Source organism: Diabrotica virgifera, chromosome 5 (genome assembly GCF_917563875.1).
Source record: "Diabrotica virgifera virgifera chromosome 5, PGI_DIABVI_V3a".
NCBI classification, from domain to species: Eukaryota; Metazoa; Arthropoda; class Insecta; order Coleoptera; family Chrysomelidae; genus Diabrotica; species Diabrotica virgifera.
The window spans coordinates 230,641,520-230,664,194 of record NC_065447.1 but is presented as its reverse complement, the minus strand read 5'-3'; the positions used below and the strand labels follow the sequence as shown (position 1 = coordinate 230,664,194).

Here is a 22,675-nt window from a genome sequence, read left to right as displayed (position 1 = left end):
TGCTTAATATGATCTCAAGTTTTATAGGTTAAAAGGGCTTGAACGCGCCACTAATCACGAGTGTATTCAAATTTTGAACAGCCATATCTTAACAAATTTTTGTCCTAGAAAACAAAAAATCCAAAAAATTTAGAAAAGCAAAACCTACATTTTTTTTACTGCTTGAGATTTTTGGTATCACTCATAATTTTTAAGTTATCTTGAAAAAAAAAAACGGAATTTATTTTATAAAAAAAAATTTACTTTAAAACTAAATCTTTTAAAAAATAAGCACTTTGAACCGATGAAACTTACAGGGGCCTTTATTTTGAGCGTAATTTACTTTTGATGCTAAAATTTTTTTTAAAACCAAAATTAAAGCTTTTTCTAAACGCTTTAAAGAAGCTGTAATTAGTTTTCCCCGAAAAGTGGTTCATTTTTTGGAATTTTGGAATTTGGAATTTGCCGAATAAGGACCTACTTTTCATTAGCTACAAATCTGCTTCTAATGGGTTTACAGACTTCATAAATATACTCCTTTTTTCACTTTTTTGTAAGCTTGATTTTTCTAAAATAATTTTTTTCGACAAAATATTTACTTTTTGAGTTATTTGCGAAAAACTGTCTAAAACGGAGTTTCTTGTTGAGGAATGACATATTCACTCACTCGTAAATAAATATACGTGCAAATAAAGTATTGACTTTGAAACTGTGAACTAACTCTATAGAACCAAAGTTGCTTAGGAAGTCAGTTTATCCAATTCCGGAAATATTTTGAACGTATGTTTTTTCACCCCCAAGAAGGGGTGAAACTCACCCCCAGAGCAAAAAGCAGACATCGGCCCAATACACTTTTTTCTTTGACGTGTTAGCTATGTGTATGCCAAATTTCATGTCAATACAAGCGGTCCTTTAAAATTCACATAAAAAACCGTGAGTAAATGGACTATTATTTTTTGTAGTATGTATACGAAAATATCAAAATGAAACAAACAGAAGAAAATCATAATAAAATAAATTAAAATGCATTACTTCTGACATTTTCTCGCACATTAGAATCGGCAGTAACTGGATAATGTACTAAAAATATTTCGTGTGGATGTATAACTTCTTCTTCTTTAGGTGCCGTGTCCGTATTCAGACGTTGGTCGTCATCATGTTTACTAAAGCCTCTTTCTATCGGCTGCTGCGCGAAATAATTTTTCTACTGTGGTTCCACACCATTGTCTAATATTACTCAACCATGAAAGTTTCTTTCGACCAATCCTTCTCTTTCCCACCACTTCTCCTTGTATTATAAGGCAAAGTAGATGGTATTTAGGTCCTCTAATTATATGGCCAAAGTATTCTGTTTTTTCACTTTTTCTCCTATTTATACCTTATCCTATTTAATTTCTCAACTTTTATTTTAAAATCAATTTTTGTTTTTTTCTCAAATTTTTTTTGCAATTTTTGACCCCGGGTTTTGGCGCCCCTAAAGGATGGCGCCCATGTGCATTGTACACTTTGCCCATATGGTAGCGGGGGCCCTGGCAGTTAGTCCTTGATTTCTTCTATTTTGATATATTTGTATACCTACTTGTTACCTCTGGTCGCCTTTTCACTTTGTATTAGAATTGTCTGATTTATTTTTGTGTTCTTCATTGTATTTATTTAATTTTCCTTTCTTTTTTCTTTGGTGTTTTTTTCAGTCGTTCATTTAGCAGTTCTTTTCTTAGTTTCTAATATTCTTGCTATATACTCCCATTACTATTTGTTAATTTCTACTGCCATATCTTCTTTTTTTGTTAATCTCTTTCCCATTATGTTATCTTCTTAACGATCTCTGTTTATTTTTGCCCGTCTCTAGATTTCCCTGCGGTTCTCTTACCTTACTCGTGCGTTTTATAAGTCCTCTTCAACTTCTTATAACCACTTTGATCTTGGCCTACCCCTTTTGTTTCTTCTTCCTGGGTTCCACTTCTTCTTCTTCTTCTTCTTCTTCTTCTTCTTCTTCTTCTTCTTCTTCTTCTTCTTCTTCTTCTTCTTCTTCTTCTTCTTCTTCTTCTTCTTTAGCTACCGTCTCCTCTAAGGAGTTTGGTAATCATCACAGCTATTTTCACTTTTGAGATTGCAGCTCTGAACAAGTCGATGGAACTGCCATCTTTCTCAGATTGTTCCACTCTATCATCGTATATGTCAAAGCGTCAACCACAAACCACTAATACAGGTAGGTGATTTATGGCTTCAAGTACTTCTCAGATAATAACCTATAGCCATCTAATTCTACATTTACATTGCTTTATTTTGGTCACGGTATCTCCTTTTAGTACTTTTTGAAAGGAGAGATCTGCACTTGGTTTACTTCGGTTTACTACTTATTCATTTTGATCTGTTTTGATTGGCACCAGTATGGTTCTCAGGATCTTTCTTTCCACAATTCGTAGGTAAGTTTTCTTTTTGTCTTTTTTAGTTACAAAATAAGCACATTAAACCGGTGAAAGTTACAGTACAGATCAATATATAAGTAAAGAAAATTATAGAGCTATAACGATTAGTTTCATTAGGAAGTGATTCTCACGATTTTTTTATTAAATAAAAGGAAACAACGTTATTTTGAGAGTAACTTACTTAGTTTTTATGCTAGAAAATAAAACACAAAATAACAAAAAAAAACACTTTTAAAAAGTTTTGATGAGTGTTCCCCGAAAATATTTGTTTAATTCTTTGGTTATTTCACGTTGAAATATTCGATTTGGAATTTGACTAATAAGAATCTACTTTTCATGACCTACAACTCTGCAGTCTGCTTCTACATGGATCTATAGACTTCATGCATACACAATGATTTCGTTTTTTTATACTTAGGACTGGTACTTTCTGTCCCTATTATTATTAATCCCGGTTAGCTAGCCCGGGGTTTAATCGGGACAAAAAGTACCAGCTCTAAGAATAACAGACTTAATAAGTGCAATTATAATAATAATTATAATTGCATTTATTACAACGCAAAGAGGTATTTTCTGTCCCGATTTAGTAGCTAACCGGGGTTTAATCGGGATAAAAAGTACCGGCCCTTAAGCTACATTTTTACTAAGAATATTTTTGTTGAAAAATGAATATTTTCACTTCCAAATAACTCGAAAAGTATTGGCTTCCTGAAAAAACTGCATATAAAGAACAAACGGTGCTTAGAATAATTAGTTAGTTTATTCATTTCCGGACTTATTTTGAACGTATTGTGGACGTACTGAGAAAATCCACTAACATCAATATGTTAACAGGAAAGACCGCATATCTCCAAATTCGTCATCCACCATGTATATATCTGAACTATGATTTAGTCCATTAGCGGAATTTTTATACTTAAAAAGACATTAAGTGCACTTAGTTGATTCTTATTTATAAAAAATTACACAGTCCTGATATTACATATGTACATTCGATGACAAGGGTGATCAACTAACTCCATCTTTTTCACAGTGTTTATGAATAAAATAACGTTTTTCAAAATACTTTTACATGTATGTGAACACCACCTGTGGTTACATCCTTCAAAATCATATCCAGGTACCAAAACTTGAACAGCCAGTGTAGGTATCCGATTTTTTTATCCGTTGAAAATGTGTTTTTCTCAAAACTTTACTTTTGTGAGTTAGTGGATTTTCCCAGTACGCCCACGGTGTTATTTCACCCCCGAGAAGAGGTGGCTTACACTCCCTAAGTAAAAGCAACCCTGGGCTAAGTCCAAAAGTGAAGTAGAGGGTAAGAAGAATCTAAATCCAAATTTTCAACCAAATCCGTCGTGACGAGGAAAGCTACTGGCCTAAACCAGATAATTGAATTGATTGCTTAAAATACATTCAAAGAATTTCAATTTTTAAAGGCAAGAATTTAATATATTTATTTTTTAAAGATCCCAACTAAAATAATTCTATAAAAATCACGATTTTTTTGTGTAAATTTTTGTAAATCCCCGTATATTGGGATCTTAAAAATAATTCCTACTGTATCGTGGTCGTTGAAACAACACTGGCGGTAATCACGCGATAAAATGTCAGAAATGAAGTTTGTCAGTCATGTGTCATCAGCCGAAAAGATAGTCGAAAATTAGGTTATAACTTCTGCCTGTGTGGGTGGTAGAATGTCTCAGATTTTGTAATATGGGGTTTTAAATCAATTCTAATTTAATTTGTTTTGAAAGGTAAACGTATTCGTACACCTGTAATGATTTAATTACATAAGTTATCTTTGTTGGATTGTGGAGTACTTACATTTTCATCTAAAACACCCAATTAGTGTACTGATTTAGATTTTGGTGTCTAATAAAAATATTAGGTAAGTATTTAATATCTTCTTGCAATTCTTTTTCTAATATATATGTTTTTATTCATTTTAGGATTTTTAGAAGTTAGATTTTTAATCTTAAGACAAGCAATTTAGTGCTTTTTACTATGCATTGACATAATAGTTGGTAATTATTTAGTGTTGACTCACCGCTCCCACAAGTCTGACAACTGTATATATGGTATCTGCCTTACCTTCTTATCATTTTAAAATTAACAATTAACTGCGCTCGGCGTTAATTTTTGTATTTATCTCATTTAAAAATGTGAAATTTTCACATCAATTTCAAATTATGGCCGCCATTACAGTATGCACAGATCGCTTACGTATGGATTGATGACAGTTTATTTCTGCAATGTTTATGTCTGCAATTGATATAATATGCAGTTTATGTCTGCAATTAATATAATATTAATTATTAATAAAATTAAAAAATTAATATATTATGTATTATACAGTACAATTTCTCAAAGGAGGAAGACCTAACCCTTCGGTCCAAACCTAACTTTCGGGTATTAGAGTGTAGAGTGTTTTGTTAATTATTAATAAAATTAAAAAAAAAATAAAGCACCTTCCGTCTTTGCACAAGAAATTATAAAAAATTTTAAATTAGGCAATATTGCAGAAATAAACTGTCATCAATCCATACGTAAGCGATCTGCGCATACTGTAATGGCGGCCATAATTTGAAATTGATGTGAAAATTTCACATTTTTAAATGAGATAAATACAAAAATTAAAGCCGAGCGCAGTTAATTGTTAATTTTAAAATGATAAGAAGGTAAGGCAGATACCATATATACAGTTGTCAGACTTGTGGGAGCGGTGAGTCAACACTAAATAATTACCTAATAGTTTAAGGTAAGAGGGCATATTCATAATATTACTACATTGCATGGGTTTTTTTGGGTTAATTAGGATATTTATAGCTCAAAATAATCTCTAAAATATGGGGATATTATCTCTGGGGATATGGGGATATTAACTAATTTTTTGACTGTTTAAATAGGTTAATAAAGAAATTCAGATAGTACCTTCCTATCAACTAATCTAATATTTAAAAGTAAACAAGGTTCAATCTCTTTATTAGATCTACCCAATGATTTTACCAGAATTTTTACTTATTTAGATGGTCTCTTTTATCTTTGTTAGTTCTAATATTGTCTAATTATCCTAATCATTTGTAGGTCAATAGTGTTTATATTGTGGTACCTAATTATTGATGTTTTGTATATTATTAACAGAGATTGTGAATGTAACAACAGTTTTTGATATTGTAATAACTGAACAGTTAATATAATAACTGAGTGATATTACCTGAAAACAAAAACAAATCTCTTAATCTGCAATAACGTCTAATAGTAATATAGAGAATTACACTCAGCTTTTGAATTTATCAAAACTGTTATAAAAGTGGTGTAGGATTTTTTTAAGGTATGTAACTAGTAAATCTTCTATTAAACAATTTTCAAATTCAATGTGGAAGTTTTTTTATCAGTTATCAACTAAATCTATCTTCTTCTTTGTGTGCCGTCATTGTTTTCAAGTGATGAAAGTCGTCTAAGCTGATGAAATTTTTCTCCGTCAGTGTCAGCAGCTATATGAAAAATTCCTCATTCTTTTGACCTGTCCATTGTCTAATGTTAAGTAGCCAGGACAGTAGTTTTCTTCTGACCTAGCGTTTTCCTTCTATTTTACGCTGAATGATCAACTGGTGTAAGCAATATTTACGTCCTCTCATTGTCTCAAAATCTAAAATTATAAAATATGGCTGAAGTATTGAATCTTTCTCATTTTAATGATGTTGATCAATTCTCGCTCTGTGTGTATGGTCTCTAGCTCACGTTTGTTAGATACTTATGTGTGCTGGTAATTCTATATTATTTCCTTATTATTTTAATTTCATTTTTTATCATGCAATTTTAATCAGTTTGTAACAAATGTTTAGTAAGTTTCTTTGTCATGTTCTGTCTCCCATACATGTCTTCCAAATTAAAATACACTCTGTATTATCAGGGAAACATCATACTATAATTTGTCTTTCTATCCTTGTTTCTTTTTGGCTAATACTTAACATAATAGTTTTTAAAAGAAACTTAAAAGAAAATACTTTCTTTTAAAGTCCATCCTTACCTTATGCTTTAATTTATTTTTATTACTACTACAGTCGAACCTGCTTATTAGAATACCGGTTATAGGAATATCCAGGTTAAAGGAATATAAATTTCAGGTCCCGATACATTTCTACTAGCTAACAATGATTGGTTATTAGAATATTCTGGTTATAGGAATACTTTTGCTTGGCTCAAAGGCTATTCCAATAAGCAGGTTCGACTGTACTATATTCATGTTGAGATTGTATGTCAAAAGGATTGTCCTGATTGAAGTGATGTTTATTAATTATTCTATCTGTCTCTCTCCTATGGTGCTACATTCCAAGTCAGGCCCTGGCTTCCCCCAGCATTTGCCTCCTAGCATCTCTTTCCTTGGCTGCTCCTCTAGTTATCCAATCTCAATATCTCTTTAGCATCGGTTCTCACTTTGTCTATTCATCTCTTCCTTAATGTTCATGGTGTTCATGCTGGCTGATGTCCCTCTTTAGTTCCACTAAGAATTCTACTGCAGTAGTTTGTTTTGTCAGTTGTTCCCATCCTTTACCAACCATTTCATCATCATCATCGCAGCCTTTCAGTCCTAGTGGATTATGACAATGCCAAGGCATAGTAATTCCTCTTTTTTTACAGATGGAATATTCCTGTTTGGTTTATTTATTATACATCTATATGTGTCTTTGCAGCGTTGGTTATGTGTTTTCAATTTTATCTGTTTCTGCATCTTGTCTTCTAGTCTTTTATTTTCATTATTTTTATGTCTTCCTCTATCTGGTTTCACAATCTTATTTCTGTGAGTGCTCTTCTCATTATGTGGCCTGTCCATTTTATTTCTCTGGTTTTTATGCATCTTACTTTGTTCTCCCCTCCCATTTCTTGTTGAATTTCTTTATTAATCTTCATTTTTGTTTCTGTGTCTCATGTTCTTTTTGGTCCCAATATTGATCTCAATATTTTCCTTTCTACTATTCTTAGATCTTTTTCATTTTTTTTGTCAGTGTTGATGGTTTCCATTGCATATTGCTGGTCTGATCAGTTTCATGTACAGGGTTATTCACTATATTTTGACCCCCCTGTAAACTGCTTTATTTACAGAATTAGAAAAAAAATGTATATATTATATCGTACTAGTGACGTCATTCATTTGGGCGTGATGATGTAATCAACTATTTTTTTAAATGGGAATAGGGGAATATTTGTTCAATAAACATTTATTTCTGTTTTCTAATAGCAGTAGAATGTATTTTGAATTAAATAAATTACATACATTCTTCTTTTTGTGTCAATTAATTTAATTTAAAAAATATTTTTTTTTGGACACCCTGTATAATTAATCATGGTAATGTTTATATTACTGAATAGGGAATTGAATAACCTTTCAAATGAGCTAGCACTCGACCCCTACTCCCATTTAAAAAAATAGTCCATTACATCATAACGCCCAAATGGATGGCGTCACTAGTATGATATATATGTCACAAAATCATAATTTAAAAATCGAATAACTTTTGTATTTTACATTTTTTTCTAATTCCGTAAATAAAGCAGTTTACAGGAGGGGTCAAAATATAGTGAATAACCCTGTACATTCTGCTGATGTTTTTGGACCTGAGTAATTGCTTATTCCTTCCAAATGCTTGATTACCCTTCTGGATTCTCTCTGTTTCTCTATTCTGTCTTTGCCGCTTTTTCCTATTATTACTCCTAAGTAACAACCATTTACCACTCCAATAATATTTCTTAAATCTTCAGTTATACCATCTTTCCAAATGTCTTGGACTGCTCCTAGTTCTGTTTCCGACAGATATTGATAATTGGGGTAAGGGTAGTTTTTGTTCACTCTAGACAGATGCCCTGATTATTTTAGCCTATCTATTTTTATAAAGGATATTACATGTCTACCATTTGCTATTCCTTTTTATTTCTTATAGAGCTCAAAGTTATATAGTCTTCTCCAGATGCCATTTTCATATATTACACCAGAAATTCATATGATATTTTCATTTGAAGATGTTGATGTAGTATAGGTGGTTTGCATCTGTTTAGAAATCTGTTTAGAACATAGTCAGAGTCACTCAGCACGCGATGGAAAGAGCAATGCTTGGCATATCACTTAAGGACAGGAAAACAAACACATGGATAAGACAGAAAACCAAAGTCACCTGTGTGGTACAAAAATCATTAAAATTGAAATGGGAATACGCTGGACATGTAGCTAGGAGCGATCTAAACAAATGGCACAGAACAATTCTAACCTGGAGACCATACCAACACAAAAGACCCAGAGGCAGACCTCCTATGAGATGGACAGATGATTTGAAACGAACTGCAGGGAAAATTGGCTACAAGTAGCGTACAACAAAAAAACAATAGAAAGGAAGACTTGAACAGGCTTATGTTCAGATGTGGACGTGAATGGCTAGACGAAGAAGAAGAAGAAATTGTCCATGTTTATGACCTAAGTATATGTCAGTACAGCTATCTGAGCCAACCATGGCCGATGAGAGAGATACTGTCTGCGTAAAGTTTAGGTGGGTGTACTACAGAGAAAGATGTTTGTCACTGGCCATGGTCACTGGCCATGGTATCTTATATATTGCTTGTATCTTTCTTTTTATTATTCTATTCCCCCATCATCGTTAAATGATCAAATATATTTGACATGGTCATCATTAGTTTAGTTTTGTCTCTGTTCATTGTGAGATTAATATTTTCTATGGCAGTTAGTACAGTCCAGTGTTGTGTTGAAAAGAAGACCTGCCAGATCATCTTTCAATTATAAATCAACACATATTTCAAAGGCTTGTAAAAAATAATCTTATTTTTACACTCTGTAGACCACTTTACTTATTGTCACTTTTACAAGCATTATTTTGCCTGCTATGATAATTTTATTCAGTTTCTTTTTGCGCCTTTAATAATTGAAGTTTTTCCATAATTTAGTTTTCAAAAATGCGTTTTTTTCTCTGCGTACATAGAATGACTATAGTCCGTCCCACCTTGACTCTACAGTATAAGGAACATAGGCAATCCTTATGAGAGTTTTTAGCGCGGAGTTGCCGATTTTATCAAAAAGGGTTTGTAATCGATCTTTAGAGAGATTCAATTAAAACTGTATTAGACAGGTAATCTACAATTTTAGGATTCTAGATTGCCTTTCTAAAACTGTTTTAATTTAATCTCTCTAATGTTTGATTACAAATTCTTTTTGATAACATCGGCATCTCTGCGCTAAAAACTCTCATAAGGACTGCATTGTCTATGTCCCTTATACTGTAAAGTCAAGGTGGGGCGGACTATAGTAGTTTTTTCTTTCTTCACCTTCAAATATATCTGTATATTACTTAAGCCATTTAAACTCCATGTGCAAAAAGATTTTTCCTAATTATCTTTCTGCATCAGAATTTGCCAATAGTTTTGTATAACATATAGCCATAGAAGTGCCGTAAAGTATATGTTAAAATAAACCTGTGAAATTTTGGTATCATACATTATAGAAAAGTTACACATTTTTTCTTTAATTTTAATTTTGGAATTTAAATCAGTGTAAATTCATATACATATGTCCTTTATAAACTTTAACACATGTTTTAATTTTAAACTATGTTTTACTTAATATTATTTTGATTGTAAACTATTTTCCTTTGTTTCAGATTATCAAAAGTGACTTAACAAAACGTAAAGACAAAACCAATCAAGGTATTTTATTTTATTTTTCATAAACTTGAGTGTTATACACTTTTTTTAACAACTCACAGCTTACAACCCTTATTGACTGTGATAAACCACTATGTGATAAGGATCAAAATAACTTTTGAATGTTTTGATTTGTGTTAAAAGTCTTCAACCATGGACAAAGGGGACCAGAAAAAATCTTCATCAAAACATTACGGTGCAAACGAAACCAGCTCAAACTCTACCTCGTCGGTGCTCATGGTAGGCCCGAATTTTAAAGTGGGCAAGAAAATCGGATGTGGGAACTTTGGTGATCTACGCTTAGGTAAAAACTTGTATACTAATGAACATGTGGCTATTAAACTGGAGCCGTTTAAAACCAAAGCTCCCCAGCTTCATTTAGAGTATAGGTATTACAAACTATTGGGTAGCCGTGAAGGAGTGCCTGATGTTTACTACTTTGGCCCATGTAGTAAATTTAATGCGTTGGTGATGGAGCTGCTGGGGCCTAGTTTGGAAGACTTATTTGACATTTGTGATCGTAAATTCACCCTAAAAACAGTATTGATGACAGCTATTCAACTGTTACATCGAATAGAGTATGTTCATTCGAGGCATCTCATCTACAGAGATATTAAACCAGAAAATTTTCTTGTTGGGCGTACAGGCAGCCACAGAGAAAAAGTTATACATATTATAGACTTTGGTTTGGCTAAAGAATACATAGAACCCGAAACAAATAAACATATTCCTTATAGAGAACATAAATCATTGACGGGAACAGCAAGGTACATGTCAATAAACACCCATCTGGGCAGAGAACAATCTAGGAGAGACGATTTAGAAGCACTTGGTCATATGTTTATGTATTTTCTTAGAGGATCCTTACCGTGGCAAGGACTTAAGGCTGATACTCTAAAAGAACGTTACCAAAAAATAGGTGATACGAAAAGGGAAACTTCCATTGAAAGTTTGTGCAAAGGTTATCCAGAAGAAATGGCTACGTATTTACGATATGTTAGGAGGTTAGATTTCTTTGAAACTCCTGATTATGAATATCTGAGAGGTTTATTTGCGGATTTATTTAAAAGTAAGGGTTATGTTGATGATAACGAGTTTGATTGGTCTGGTAAAACGACGAACTTATCGGCTGGATCTCTACCTACTGCCACTCAAGAATTCGCCATATCACCGCTTCGTGAGAAACGTGCTATCAACACCAAACCAGAAAACTCCAAACACAGCACCTTAGGCAACCTCACTCCTGCTGATCGCCCAGGATCTGTTATGGTCATCAACTCCACCAACGGAGATCTGCATGCAGATAATTCCATGGCACACAGTAATACACCCATCACTCAGAATAAAGAGGTGGAAATCGTTGAAGAGACCAAATGTTGTGGTTTCTTCAAAAGGAAAAAGAAGAAGAAAGCAGTATCAAGTAAGTGAGTAGTATATACTGTAAGAGAGAAATATGTCACGTTGTTGTAGGTCCGCACTGTACCTAGTTGTTAAGACTGTCTATATTTTAATTTTATTTCTAGCAGCTGCTTAATTGTTATACAAATTAAACTACGGACTTTTTAAGATAAAGAAATAATACAATTCTAGCATATTGGGGACGTATTAAAGAAAAACGAATATTTTTTGTTGGATCTCTCTTAAGAATGGATCACACACGATAATATCAAACGTTTAATCAAGTTTTTTGATCAGATTTTGACATACTGTGTCATAGAGAGCTGCTCAGAATAAACGCGATAATTATTCTTACCCATTTTTTGATATTCTTCAGTGATATCCTTTGACGTTCCTCAGTTCTTGCGAATTCTGTCTCAACTTTCTGATTTTCACAGTACATGTAAATTTCAGACTTTTTTACTCTTTGGATCACTGAAAATGATCCCTTGCAGGTAAAGAGATTGGGCACTCGAAAGAACATATTTAGAAACCCTTTTGGCCAAATTAATAACCCAATAGGTGGCCCCAGGGGTCACCTGTCGAACAAATTTTCCTTTGGTTTAAAAAAGTCTGATTTTTGGAGGTACCTACTAAAAAAAATAATTATTTAAAAGTTTGCCAAAAATGATCTACATAGCCTAAAAATTATTTGAAAAATTCAAATATTTTTCCTAAGCTCAATTATGGTCCCTATTTCACCCTATTCGAGAATGGAACCAAGGAAGTTGGTCTTAAGGTTAACGAGGACAAGACGAAGTAAATGGTGGTTACGAAGAACCCAAGACCAAGGGTTAGACAAAACGTAACAATTAATGAATACAATTTTGAAGTCGTCAAAGAATTTAAGTACCTGGGAGCGATCATAACATCTGAAAATAAATATGAAAAGGACGTGGCAGCCAGGATCGTTGCAGGAAACAGGTCATATTACTCATTAAGGACCCTACTTATATCAAAAATACTCTCAAGACCAGCAAAAATAAGAGTATATAAGACAATAATTCGTCCCACAATAACGTATGGAAGCGAAACATGGACTCTGAATCAGCGGGAAACGACAAAATTACTGGTACTAAAAGAAAGATACTGCGGACTATCTATGGGCCTTGCAGAGAAGAGACAACAGGAGAATGGAGAAGAAGACACAACGGTGAACTCCAGACAATATATGGAGATGAAAACATAGTACACTACATTAAAGCAAACAGAATACGATGGGCGGGTCACGTGCTAAGATCAAGTGACGAAAGACTTCTGAACGCCACATTCTGGGAAAGGCCCGATGGAACAAGGTCAGTTGGTCGCCCAAGAAAGAGATGGAAGGACGCAGTAGCTAGTGATCTACGCAAAATGGGAGTACAGCAATGGGAAATAGCTGCTCAATAGTAAACACGGCCAAGACTCACATAGAGTTGTAGAGCCAAATGATGATGATGATGATGATGGTCAATTATGGTCCAAAAAATCAAAAAAAAATCAATAGTGTTTTCGCGCATGAAAATGTATGTTAGTAATTTTTTTCAGATTTTTAAAATAAAGCCATCGCCCAGGAATTTTTTTTTTCGAAACAACACATTTTTTGCAACAGGAGACCCCTGGGACCATCTAGGGAGCTAAAAATTTGGCCAAAGGGCTTTCTAAATATGTACTTTCGAGTGCTTAATCCCAAATAATTATCCCACTATAGTCTTTGCAAGATATAAATACAGATACAAATAGTTAATCAAAAATCTAAACGATCCATATGTTAGAAATATGTATTGGGTGACATTATATAAATATATAGTTAGACTTACTTGTGACGCAGGCTTGTATCCGATGTCCTGTGTGTTATCTGAAAGTACACAAAAATGTTAGGTTGTCTTCTTGACTTATTACGTATATGAAATATAGTTTATTCTTTATGCTAGTCTCTCAATATAGACCAAGATATCTTCAGTGCTGCATATAGCGCTCTCCATTGGTGCGCATATGGGTCATATTAGCCGTATGCACACCAATGGTGAATATAAAATTCTTAATTGTATGTCGAAAAATGCGCAATAACTACCTCTTAAAACCCACCAAATTTCATTTTCATATCTCCTGGTTTTAGAGCAATAAATTAACAGTCAAACTAGTCAGAAACCGTCAGCAAATAGTTGGTCAGTGAGAGAACATAATCCAGTCACCAGTGCTATCCCCTCTACTCGCGCTGGTCCGCTATTCGCTGATGGTTTCAAACCGTTTGAAACCAATGCTAGAACAAACCTAATATTATTACAGCGATATTGTTAAAGAATAAGGTTATAACACATTCAAAAAATCACTTAAATCGGACGACAAGTTTAGGAAATTCCAGACATCAAAAATGACATATTTTCCAGGTGGAGGTGGTGCGTTAATTTCTTGGGAGTAGTGTAGTAATGTTGACATTATTATCACAATAGTCAATAGTGCATAGCGGATTCGAATAGAGCCCTGTGCAATTACATGCAGCATTGAAGAGTAGTTCTTGAGTTCTTGACATATGTATTTCATTTTAAAATATTAAAAAAATTTAGGTTTCTTTCTTTAAGAAATTTTTTTAGAACATTTTTACCCGTATTTTAGAATGGAAAACATTTTATATGTTACAAGTTGTTTTAATTATACAAGGCGACTTATTTGATATTTTATGAAAAAGTATTATATTTAAAGTATGGCAACAATTTTGATAGAATAAAATTAAAACGATAACTGAGTGTTTTGTTATAATCGCTAAGCGAGAATCTTAATCATCTACTTAAATTACATATTAGACCAGGAAACTAACGATGTTCACATGACATAATATTCATAGAAACCTTTTCTATTAATAATAATCAGAGAAAAGTCAAATTGTCCAAAATAAATATTTATTTTAAATTGTTTAAACAAATTACTTGTTTAATTGAACCATCATGCACAAACTAACTAATTGCATTTTTATTATCTTTGCCACGAGCTACCCCAAATTAAAAAAAAAACAAAGAATGTGTGTGTAATTGTTAGGCACGCACGTAAGAAGTTATCGCAGAAGTACGCACATATAATATATGATTTCAACGAAATAAATATACTTTTAACAGTTTATTTGTATTTTATTTAAATATTAAGCTAATTTTAATACTTAATACTTTCCAAAAAAACTTATTAAAACAATACCAAAAATTAAAAAAAAAAAGTAAGGCAAAGCAACAACGAGGTGTTCCTAAGCGGTCACCCATCTAAAAAGTAACAGCGCCCAACGCTTCTTGACTACGGCTATCGGTCAAAACCGTGGAAGTCGTCAGTGTGCTATGGCCGTAAAATTGATACCAAAATGAATTATTTTGACAAATTGTACAAATACATAATATTAAGATTCGACGAAGGCAAATCAAAAGACACAAAAATTATACTAAAAATACCAATATGTATATTTTTTCAAACTCTATTTACATTGATACGTACGTAACTTGAAAGATTTAGCAAATAACTGTATACTGTCTGTGTGTGCATAGTTCATACTGTCGTTTTTACAAAAATTAACTCTAAACATTTTTCCCAATCGCGCCTAAAGAAGTATATAACTTCAAAAAACAATAATTTTCGTTGATTAGAACCGGAGATATTGCGACTTTTATAAATTTGAAGTCATAAATTCAGTTTTTGAAATAGTAAAATCGTTTCGCTTTTATCTTTGGCGCATCACGGACGGCTCATTTTTAGAGGAATAGTTTTGATTTTTTTTGTTAAAACTTGAACTTTTAATCTTTTAAATGGTGCTTTTATAATTTCTTATAGGCCTGGATCCCGCGTACCAAAAAAAGTTGATTAATAGCAAGCTGAAAATTTTTTAATAGCTTAACGGTGTCTAGTCGGACAAACTTTGATGTATGAGAACACTGGAACAGGGGAAGTTTTAATTTTGGAACAGGTTAAAAATTTGGAACGTCAGATTACGAAAACGTTTCATATATTTTGTCGGACAGAACTTCCAATTGATTTGTTACCATTTCATTAAACTCTCATGTAAAAATCAGACCGGTGTTTATCATCAACTGGGCATTTTAATGAGTGGAACACGAAAAACATGCCAAATGACAGGAATCAAGTTGGTTAGTAATAACAGTCTGATTTTTGTATGAGAGTTTAATGGAAGGGTAACAAATCAATTGGATGTTGTGTCCGACAAAATACATGATACGTTTTCGTAATCTGACATTCCAAATTTTTAAACTGTTCCACAATTAAAACTTCCCCTGTTTCAGTGTTCCCGTACATAAAAGTTTGTCCGACTAGACACCGTTAACCTATTAACAAATTTTCAGCTTGCTATTAATCAACTTTTTTTTGTACTCGGGATCCAGGCCTATTAATGTTTATAAACAAAGCCACGGATTAAAAAAAAGGGCTAATTCGGGTTCTAAGGATCGTAAGACATTGTATTTTTTTTAAATCCGTGTAAAAATGCCATTTTGAATAAAAATAAATTAACTTCTTTCATGTTGATGCGTCTGATTCATTTTTAATTGTTTCAATATTTAACATAAATTTTTTAATATTTAATTTGTTAAAATAAGCCTTTTTCTTCCATTTTATGCATTTAGAAATCATGTAGGTCTAATAGATTACGCATAATATCGTTGTAGATAAGCTTTTTGGGATATACAATTTCAATTTTGCAATAAGTATTACCTAAGTGAAACTTCTCGAAATTTTTATAGTTGAATCTTTGTGATATTGTCCTTATTCTCACGCAAAATTCAGGTTTTTTGTGTATTTTTAAAAAAGTTTTTAATAATATCCAAAAAATCGACTTTTGAAGTCATTTTTGAAATAATTATTAAGCAACAAATTAACAAAAATACCTTTCCAAACAACCGTTTTAAAGAATTTTCTGTACCTTTTCAGTAAAATTTTATCACATTTCCATATAATTTACCAGTCTTCACCTTCAGTATTTAAAATCAAATAACGGTATTACATTGTTTATATGTAAATAAAAAATGACGTTTAATCTTTTGCATATTTTGTTTATTCATATTGCTATCACAAAATTTATCAAAATCAGTTGTTAGATATCAGAGTGTCACGAAAAAGTCTTTTTATTTGCTAATTTCTCTGGTCTATTATTTAATAATATGTACAGTCGGAAAAATGAAAGATTACCCATGATCGATCACATCAATCATTTATTTTGTATTTGCCGTCTTTTTCTATAACAAACGTTTGCTATTTATAGAAAAAGACAGCAAATACAAAATAAGTGATTGATGTGATCGATCATGGGTAATCTTTCATTTTTCCGACTGTAGATTTTTAAAAGAATATGGATATGCGTCCCCAATAAAACAGCTTTCGTCCTATCAGCTTTTTAGGACTACATATATGACTCTAGTTAAAAGAAAATATCTAAATTAAATTAAATTCTATCTGTGTAATTAGGTTAATTTTGGATTTTTGGTTTAGTAAATAACAATATAGAATTAAGATTAGTTAGACAAACGAATAGTTACGAATTTGTTACGTCGCCTTGTATAGTTAAGAACTAAACAATTTTTCGACTGTTTCAATCTAGTCTATTGAATTATTTTAAAAGTAGAATAGTCGTTACCGGAATTAGTCGTCCAGGGAAGTAAGATTTTTCTCAGGACTTCGAATATTCCAGGTATCTGACAACTTTTTTAGTTATTAAAACATTGAAATTAAAAACATTAATGGGGAAAAATATTAGTTGGCCAAAGCTGTGCCATACCTATATTTTTACCTTAAATATACTTACGTTTTAAATATTAAATTTTGGTGTTTGTTTACATTTAAATATAATTAATCTATTAATCTAAGCGCCATCTACACGATAATTGTCAATGTATCAGAAGTGGAACAGAAGGAAACTACTATTCGCCAGTCAATACGTCAAAATAATAAGCAAAATCTTAAAAAAATAATAATCTAATTACTTCTGTACATTGTAAATATTACACGATAAGAATTAAATAATAAATTTGAAACAGTTATTTGCTATTATCGTAATAATTTTCTCATTAAATTTCCGGCAAAAGTTGCACACATAATCCGCTAGTTGGCGATACCAGCGAAGCTCATAGCGAATAGTTCTACAACACGGTTCTTAGACATTACTACGGTTGCCTAAATCGACTAACCAATGAACATTAAGGGTGAGATTACGTCACGAGAGCTTACTGTCATTTGAATCGTAATATGATTTTTTTCGAATCCTGAGAAAACCAAGTATTTTAGAAAAATTTAAACGCAGGATGCAAGATTACATTATTACCGAGGGCGGAAAGCCCCTTAGAATAAACAAGCAGATTCTATTGAATGAAATATTTGAAATTAAATATCACACTTCTCTTTTATTTTCAGCCCTGTAACTTATTAAAATAAACATTATAGAAGTTTTGTAAACTATTTGTAGAGTTATATATAAACAATATTTTTATTTTATCATCTATTGTTTAAAAAGAATACAGTTGATAAGATACCCTCAGTTGCGGAGAAAGGATTAATAATAAAGATTTTTTTATTCAGTCAATGGTGTGAGCACTCTCAGTTAAATAGTAACGTGTGGCCTTACTTTTACACGCATACCTATTGTGGCAAATGTATCATATTTTTCAAAATTTTGGAATGCATTTAAATCGTAGAACAATTTTAACATTTGATTTTAATACAGATTTTAATTCTCTACAAGTATTCTCTCATGACTTTTGATGTAAAATAATTAGGGAAGCAGGAATTCAACAATTCAGAATATTACATTGAGTTTCCTATGGCCCTTTTTACGATTCACCACCCGGTATAAGATAAAATGTGTACTATTTGTCTAATTATTTCATAATAACACAAATAATACACATATATACACAATAACACACATTCAGTGATCGAAAATCCTTTAAAAATATTTGAATGTAAACTCTTGTGACGTAAAGTCAAAAATATAAGTCTCCCCACCACCGTTGGACAAGACAACCGTAATAAAGTCTAATAACCGTGGGTCTACAATAATTAAAAAAGTTGTCAGATCACTGTATTATTTAAAGTCCGGAACAGAGCCAATTTTTTTTGGCTTATTTTCCTGGAGTAAATGTGTCCAGGTTTACATACGTATTTACGATAGAAATTATTATTTCGACATACTTTGTACAAAATATTAAGACTTTAAAATTTGTTTTTATCGCTAGTATTTTAATTTTTATTATTGTATTATTAATAACTATTGATTTGTTATTGATAAGTTACTTTTACTTTTAGTATATACACTGTTATTTTAATAAAGGATGATATATTTTCATTTCGATTCGAGATATTTGTTTCACCAGCGCAAACTGTCAAGATGAACCAGTTTACTATTAAGGTTGTCTTGCATAATTCAATTCCATTATTTACAGAAAGCTGTATTTAATTTGATCGCCATAAATATATTTGTTGTTTCGTTTTATATGAATTATTTTTGCTTTTAGCCGATATAGTCTATTCTAACCCTACTTTTCTCTATGAATTGGAATTCATCGTCTAGAAAGAATGTATTAATACAAATGTTGTATATTACCCAATTTGGTATTTTTTTATACGTATTTCGGGTGTTTGCCTTCATCAGAGAGGATTTGCAAAGAAGATAAGTTGAGGATTACTTCTATAGTACAGTCGAACACGCTGATTAAAAATTATGAACCCTCGTGCGTGTAGACGTAATCTTCTTTTCGTGACTGTCTTTACAACACGGGGTGAGTTTTCGCCGCATCCACTATAGCCCTCCATCTTCTACGATCTTGTGCTCCCATTACGCCCCATTGCTGTACCTCAATTCTAGATAAATCATCTTCAACATCAACCTTCCATCTTTTCTGGGACGGCTTACTGATCTTCTACCGTCTGGTCTCTCAAAAGCAGTTAACACTCTGTCTTCCTTTGATCTTACTACATGACCTGCCCGTCCCCATCTTATCAATTTAGCTTTTATTTGTCTGACGATGTTTTCAGTACAATACAGAGTCACCAATTCAGCATTGTGGCGCCTTCTCCACTCTCCTGTCAATGCCAATCTCTTTGTGTAAAAATAATGGATTTTCTAAAGAGCTATGACGAAAATGTGTACGGTCGAAGCGTAAAGGGTACCCCCCGTTAAGATAGGCAAAATGCCCTCACTCTCAGAATTCAATTTTTTAAATTTTTTTACGTTCTGTGCAATTAAAAATGAGATAACGCGGATTTTTAGCTCGCCACCCCCCTTACCCCTCCCCCCACAGCCAAAAACGTAGATTTTTAGATTTAATTTTTTTTTTAGTTGGGTTGTAATTGATTTAAAAATTTCAAAAAATTCACACGTGTAATTGAGGCTTTTACAAAACATGTCCATTTTTTATGGACCCTTAGGTCGAGTGTACATAACCTCAATTTTTTTTTAACTTTTTTAAAACCTATAACTTTTTTTTGGAGGGGGCTGCAGGTCCAATTTTTTTTTGAATTTTGTGTATTTTATCAAAAGCTATCTCTCTGATTTTTTTTAGATTTTTCCGTCAGGTGCGCCATCTTAAAAAATCCGGAAAACTGTTTTTTTAGGGGGTTTTTAGGGATTTTCTAAATTTTATAGACTGCAACATAGATAAACTCAAGGTTTTGTTAATAGATTATGTATAATTTGAAATAAATGAGGATTATCAAAAATGATGATTTTAGGATTATGAAAAATTGGGCAAAATACCTTTAAACCCCCCAAAAACCATGTTTTTTTAAGTTATGTAAGGGTTTTTGCGGGCTTAATGATATTATTTTTTGAGATCGATACAGCCTGAATATTTTTTTTCATTTTTTTTTTACGTTATATGTGAATAAAAAATAAGACTAATCGCATTTTTTGCACACTACCGCCGCCCCCACAAAAACATTTTTTTTTTGTTTAACGTTGCAATTAATTTAAAATTTTTATTAGGCGTCTACAAAACATATCTATTTTTTATAGACCCGTGTAGGTCGAGTGTACAATACATATAACCCCAAAATTCCTTTTTTATTTTTTTAAAACGTATTTTTGACTTCCAATCGATATTTTTTTAAAACGTCCAATGAACATTGTACATCTCTCATTTTTAATTATTATCAATCATTTTTAATTATTAAAAATAATAGTTAGCAATAAAATAATGACAAAAATTTAAACTTTGAGTTGGTCACTTTATGACTTTCATAATAATAATTTTTAATCGAGTTATTAAGCCTTGAAAATGGCCATTTTCGCGTTTTTCAAATTTGAAATTGCATGTAACTCGACAACAGTCAATTTTATAGAAAAATCAAAAGAACCCTTTTTTGCTTAGCTTGATCCAGAGAATCTAAAACAAATTTGTCCAAAGTGAAAAAATTGATTTTTTGAATTCGTTTAAAAAAATGTTTAAACAATTTTCCGATCGCGGTACTGCCTGGCACCTTGTGGATTTGTTATAAGGACCTGTTTTTGAGTAAGTTTGTGCAAAAAAATTAATCGGAATAATTTACCTAACGGGACAAGCATACAGCGTGGACTATTTGCATTAGGAGCCAAACGTAGATGGTTTGTAAAATACACAAAAGACAAAAAAAATTAGCAGCCATCGCCAAAAAAAGTTATACGTACCTATTAAAAACAAAAAAAAAATGAGGTTATAATATGTACACTCGACCTTCGGGTCCATAAAAATAGACGTTCTGTAACAGCCTCAGCTCTGCGTGTGAATTTTTTGTAATTTATAATTTAATAATTAGGTACTAACTATTCTAAATGCGACATAAGCCACAATTTAACTAAAAAATGATTTTATTAACGTTTCGACGGCCACCACGGACGTCGTTGTCAAAATACAAAATATTAATAAATTAAACAAAAAGGTTGCTTGGTAAAAAAATCTTCTAATAATTTAATTTAATCTGACTTATTTATATAGATCGTCCCAAACCATTTTTTCAGTGCGTCACAGATTATCGAATTCTCTTTATCGCATTACAGATGGAAAATAAAATCATTTTTTGGTTAAATTGTGGTTTATTTCCCATTTAGAATAGTTAATTACAAAAATGCCACAAAGAAATAGCTTCAGAACAACATTAAAATCGAAAAATTGACATTTTTGGCTGTGGGGGAGGGGGAATAGGGGAAGTGGGCTAAAATTGCGGTGAGTCCTAATTTTTTAAAATCATACAGAATGTAAAAAAATAAAAAATATATTCAGGCTGTATCGACTTCAAAAAATGTCATTAAGCCCGCAAAAACCCTTACATAACTTAAAAAAACATGGTTTTTGGGGGGTTTAAAGGTATTTTGCCAAATTTTTGATAATCCTAAAATACTCATTTATTTCAAATTATACATAATCTATTAACAAAACCTTGAGTTTATCTATGTTGCAGTCTATAAAATGGAGAAAATCCCTAAAAACCCCCTAAAAAAACAGTTTTCCGAATTTTTAAAGATAGCGCACCTGACGGAAAAATCTAAAAAAAATCAGAGAGATAGCTTTTGATAAAATACACAAAATTCAAAAAAAAAATTGGACCTGCAGCCCCCTCCAAAAAAAAGTTATAGGTTTTAAAAAAGTTAAAAAAAAAATTGAGGTTATGTACACTCGACCTAAGGGTCCATAAAAAATGGACATGTTTTGTAAAAGCCTCAATTACACGTGTGAATTTTTTGAAATTTTTAAATCAATTACAACCCAACTAAAAAAAAAAAATTAAATCTAAAAATCTACGTTTTAGGCTGTGGGGGGAGGGGTAAGGGGGGTGGCGAGCTAAAAATCCTCGTTATCTAATTTTTTAATTGCACAGAACGTAAAAAAATTAAAAAGATTGAATTCTGAGAGTGAGGGCATTTTGCCTATCTTAACGGGGGGTACCCTTTGTCCTCTGCGCATGCATGAGTCATAGCCTTATAGATAATCCACTACCTCTACAATAGGGAACTTGCACATTTTTTTATTACATAATAATGTTCAGTTTTGTTTAAAAATGAGATTTCCAAAATTTCACGCTTTAAAAACTCATAATAACTTAGAAGTACAAATTTAAAATCTGTGACGTCACATAGTTTAACTATATGGTTATATTTAGGTATATTCTTTTTCTCCTTCTTTAGTTTTTTT

The 22,675-nt window shown here is 32.0% G+C and overlaps 2 protein-coding genes across 3 annotated transcripts in view; one reads left to right on the top strand and one right to left on the bottom strand.

Annotated features, from left to right (window-relative positions):
* LOC114327176 (chitin synthase chs-2) overlaps window positions 1-22,675 on the bottom strand; it is a 366,281-nt gene that overhangs the window by 274,113 nt on the left and 69,493 nt on the right. The window contains exon 2 of the mRNA XM_028275710.2: window positions 13,349-13,386. The gene's annotated coding sequence lies outside the window, so the exon portion shown is untranslated. The remainder of the gene's footprint in view (window positions 1-13,348; window positions 13,387-22,675) is intronic.
* LOC114327177 (casein kinase I-like) lies at window positions 4,028-18,861 on the top strand. Of its 2 annotated transcripts, XM_050650826.1 has the most exons (3): window positions 4,031-4,296; window positions 4,358-5,166; window positions 10,070-18,861. In XM_050650826.1, exon 3 carries the CDS (start codon window positions 10,266-10,268, stop codon window positions 11,538-11,540), a length of 1,275 nt encoding a protein of 424 aa, XP_050506783.1. In that variant the 5' UTR covers window positions 4,031-4,296; window positions 4,358-5,166; window positions 10,070-10,265; the 3' UTR covers window positions 11,541-18,861. The 2 variants fall into 2 exon arrangements, with proteins under 2 accessions (XP_050506782.1, XP_050506783.1); XM_050650825.1 differs by lacking the exon at window positions 4,358-5,166 and having other exon boundaries at window positions 4,028-4,296.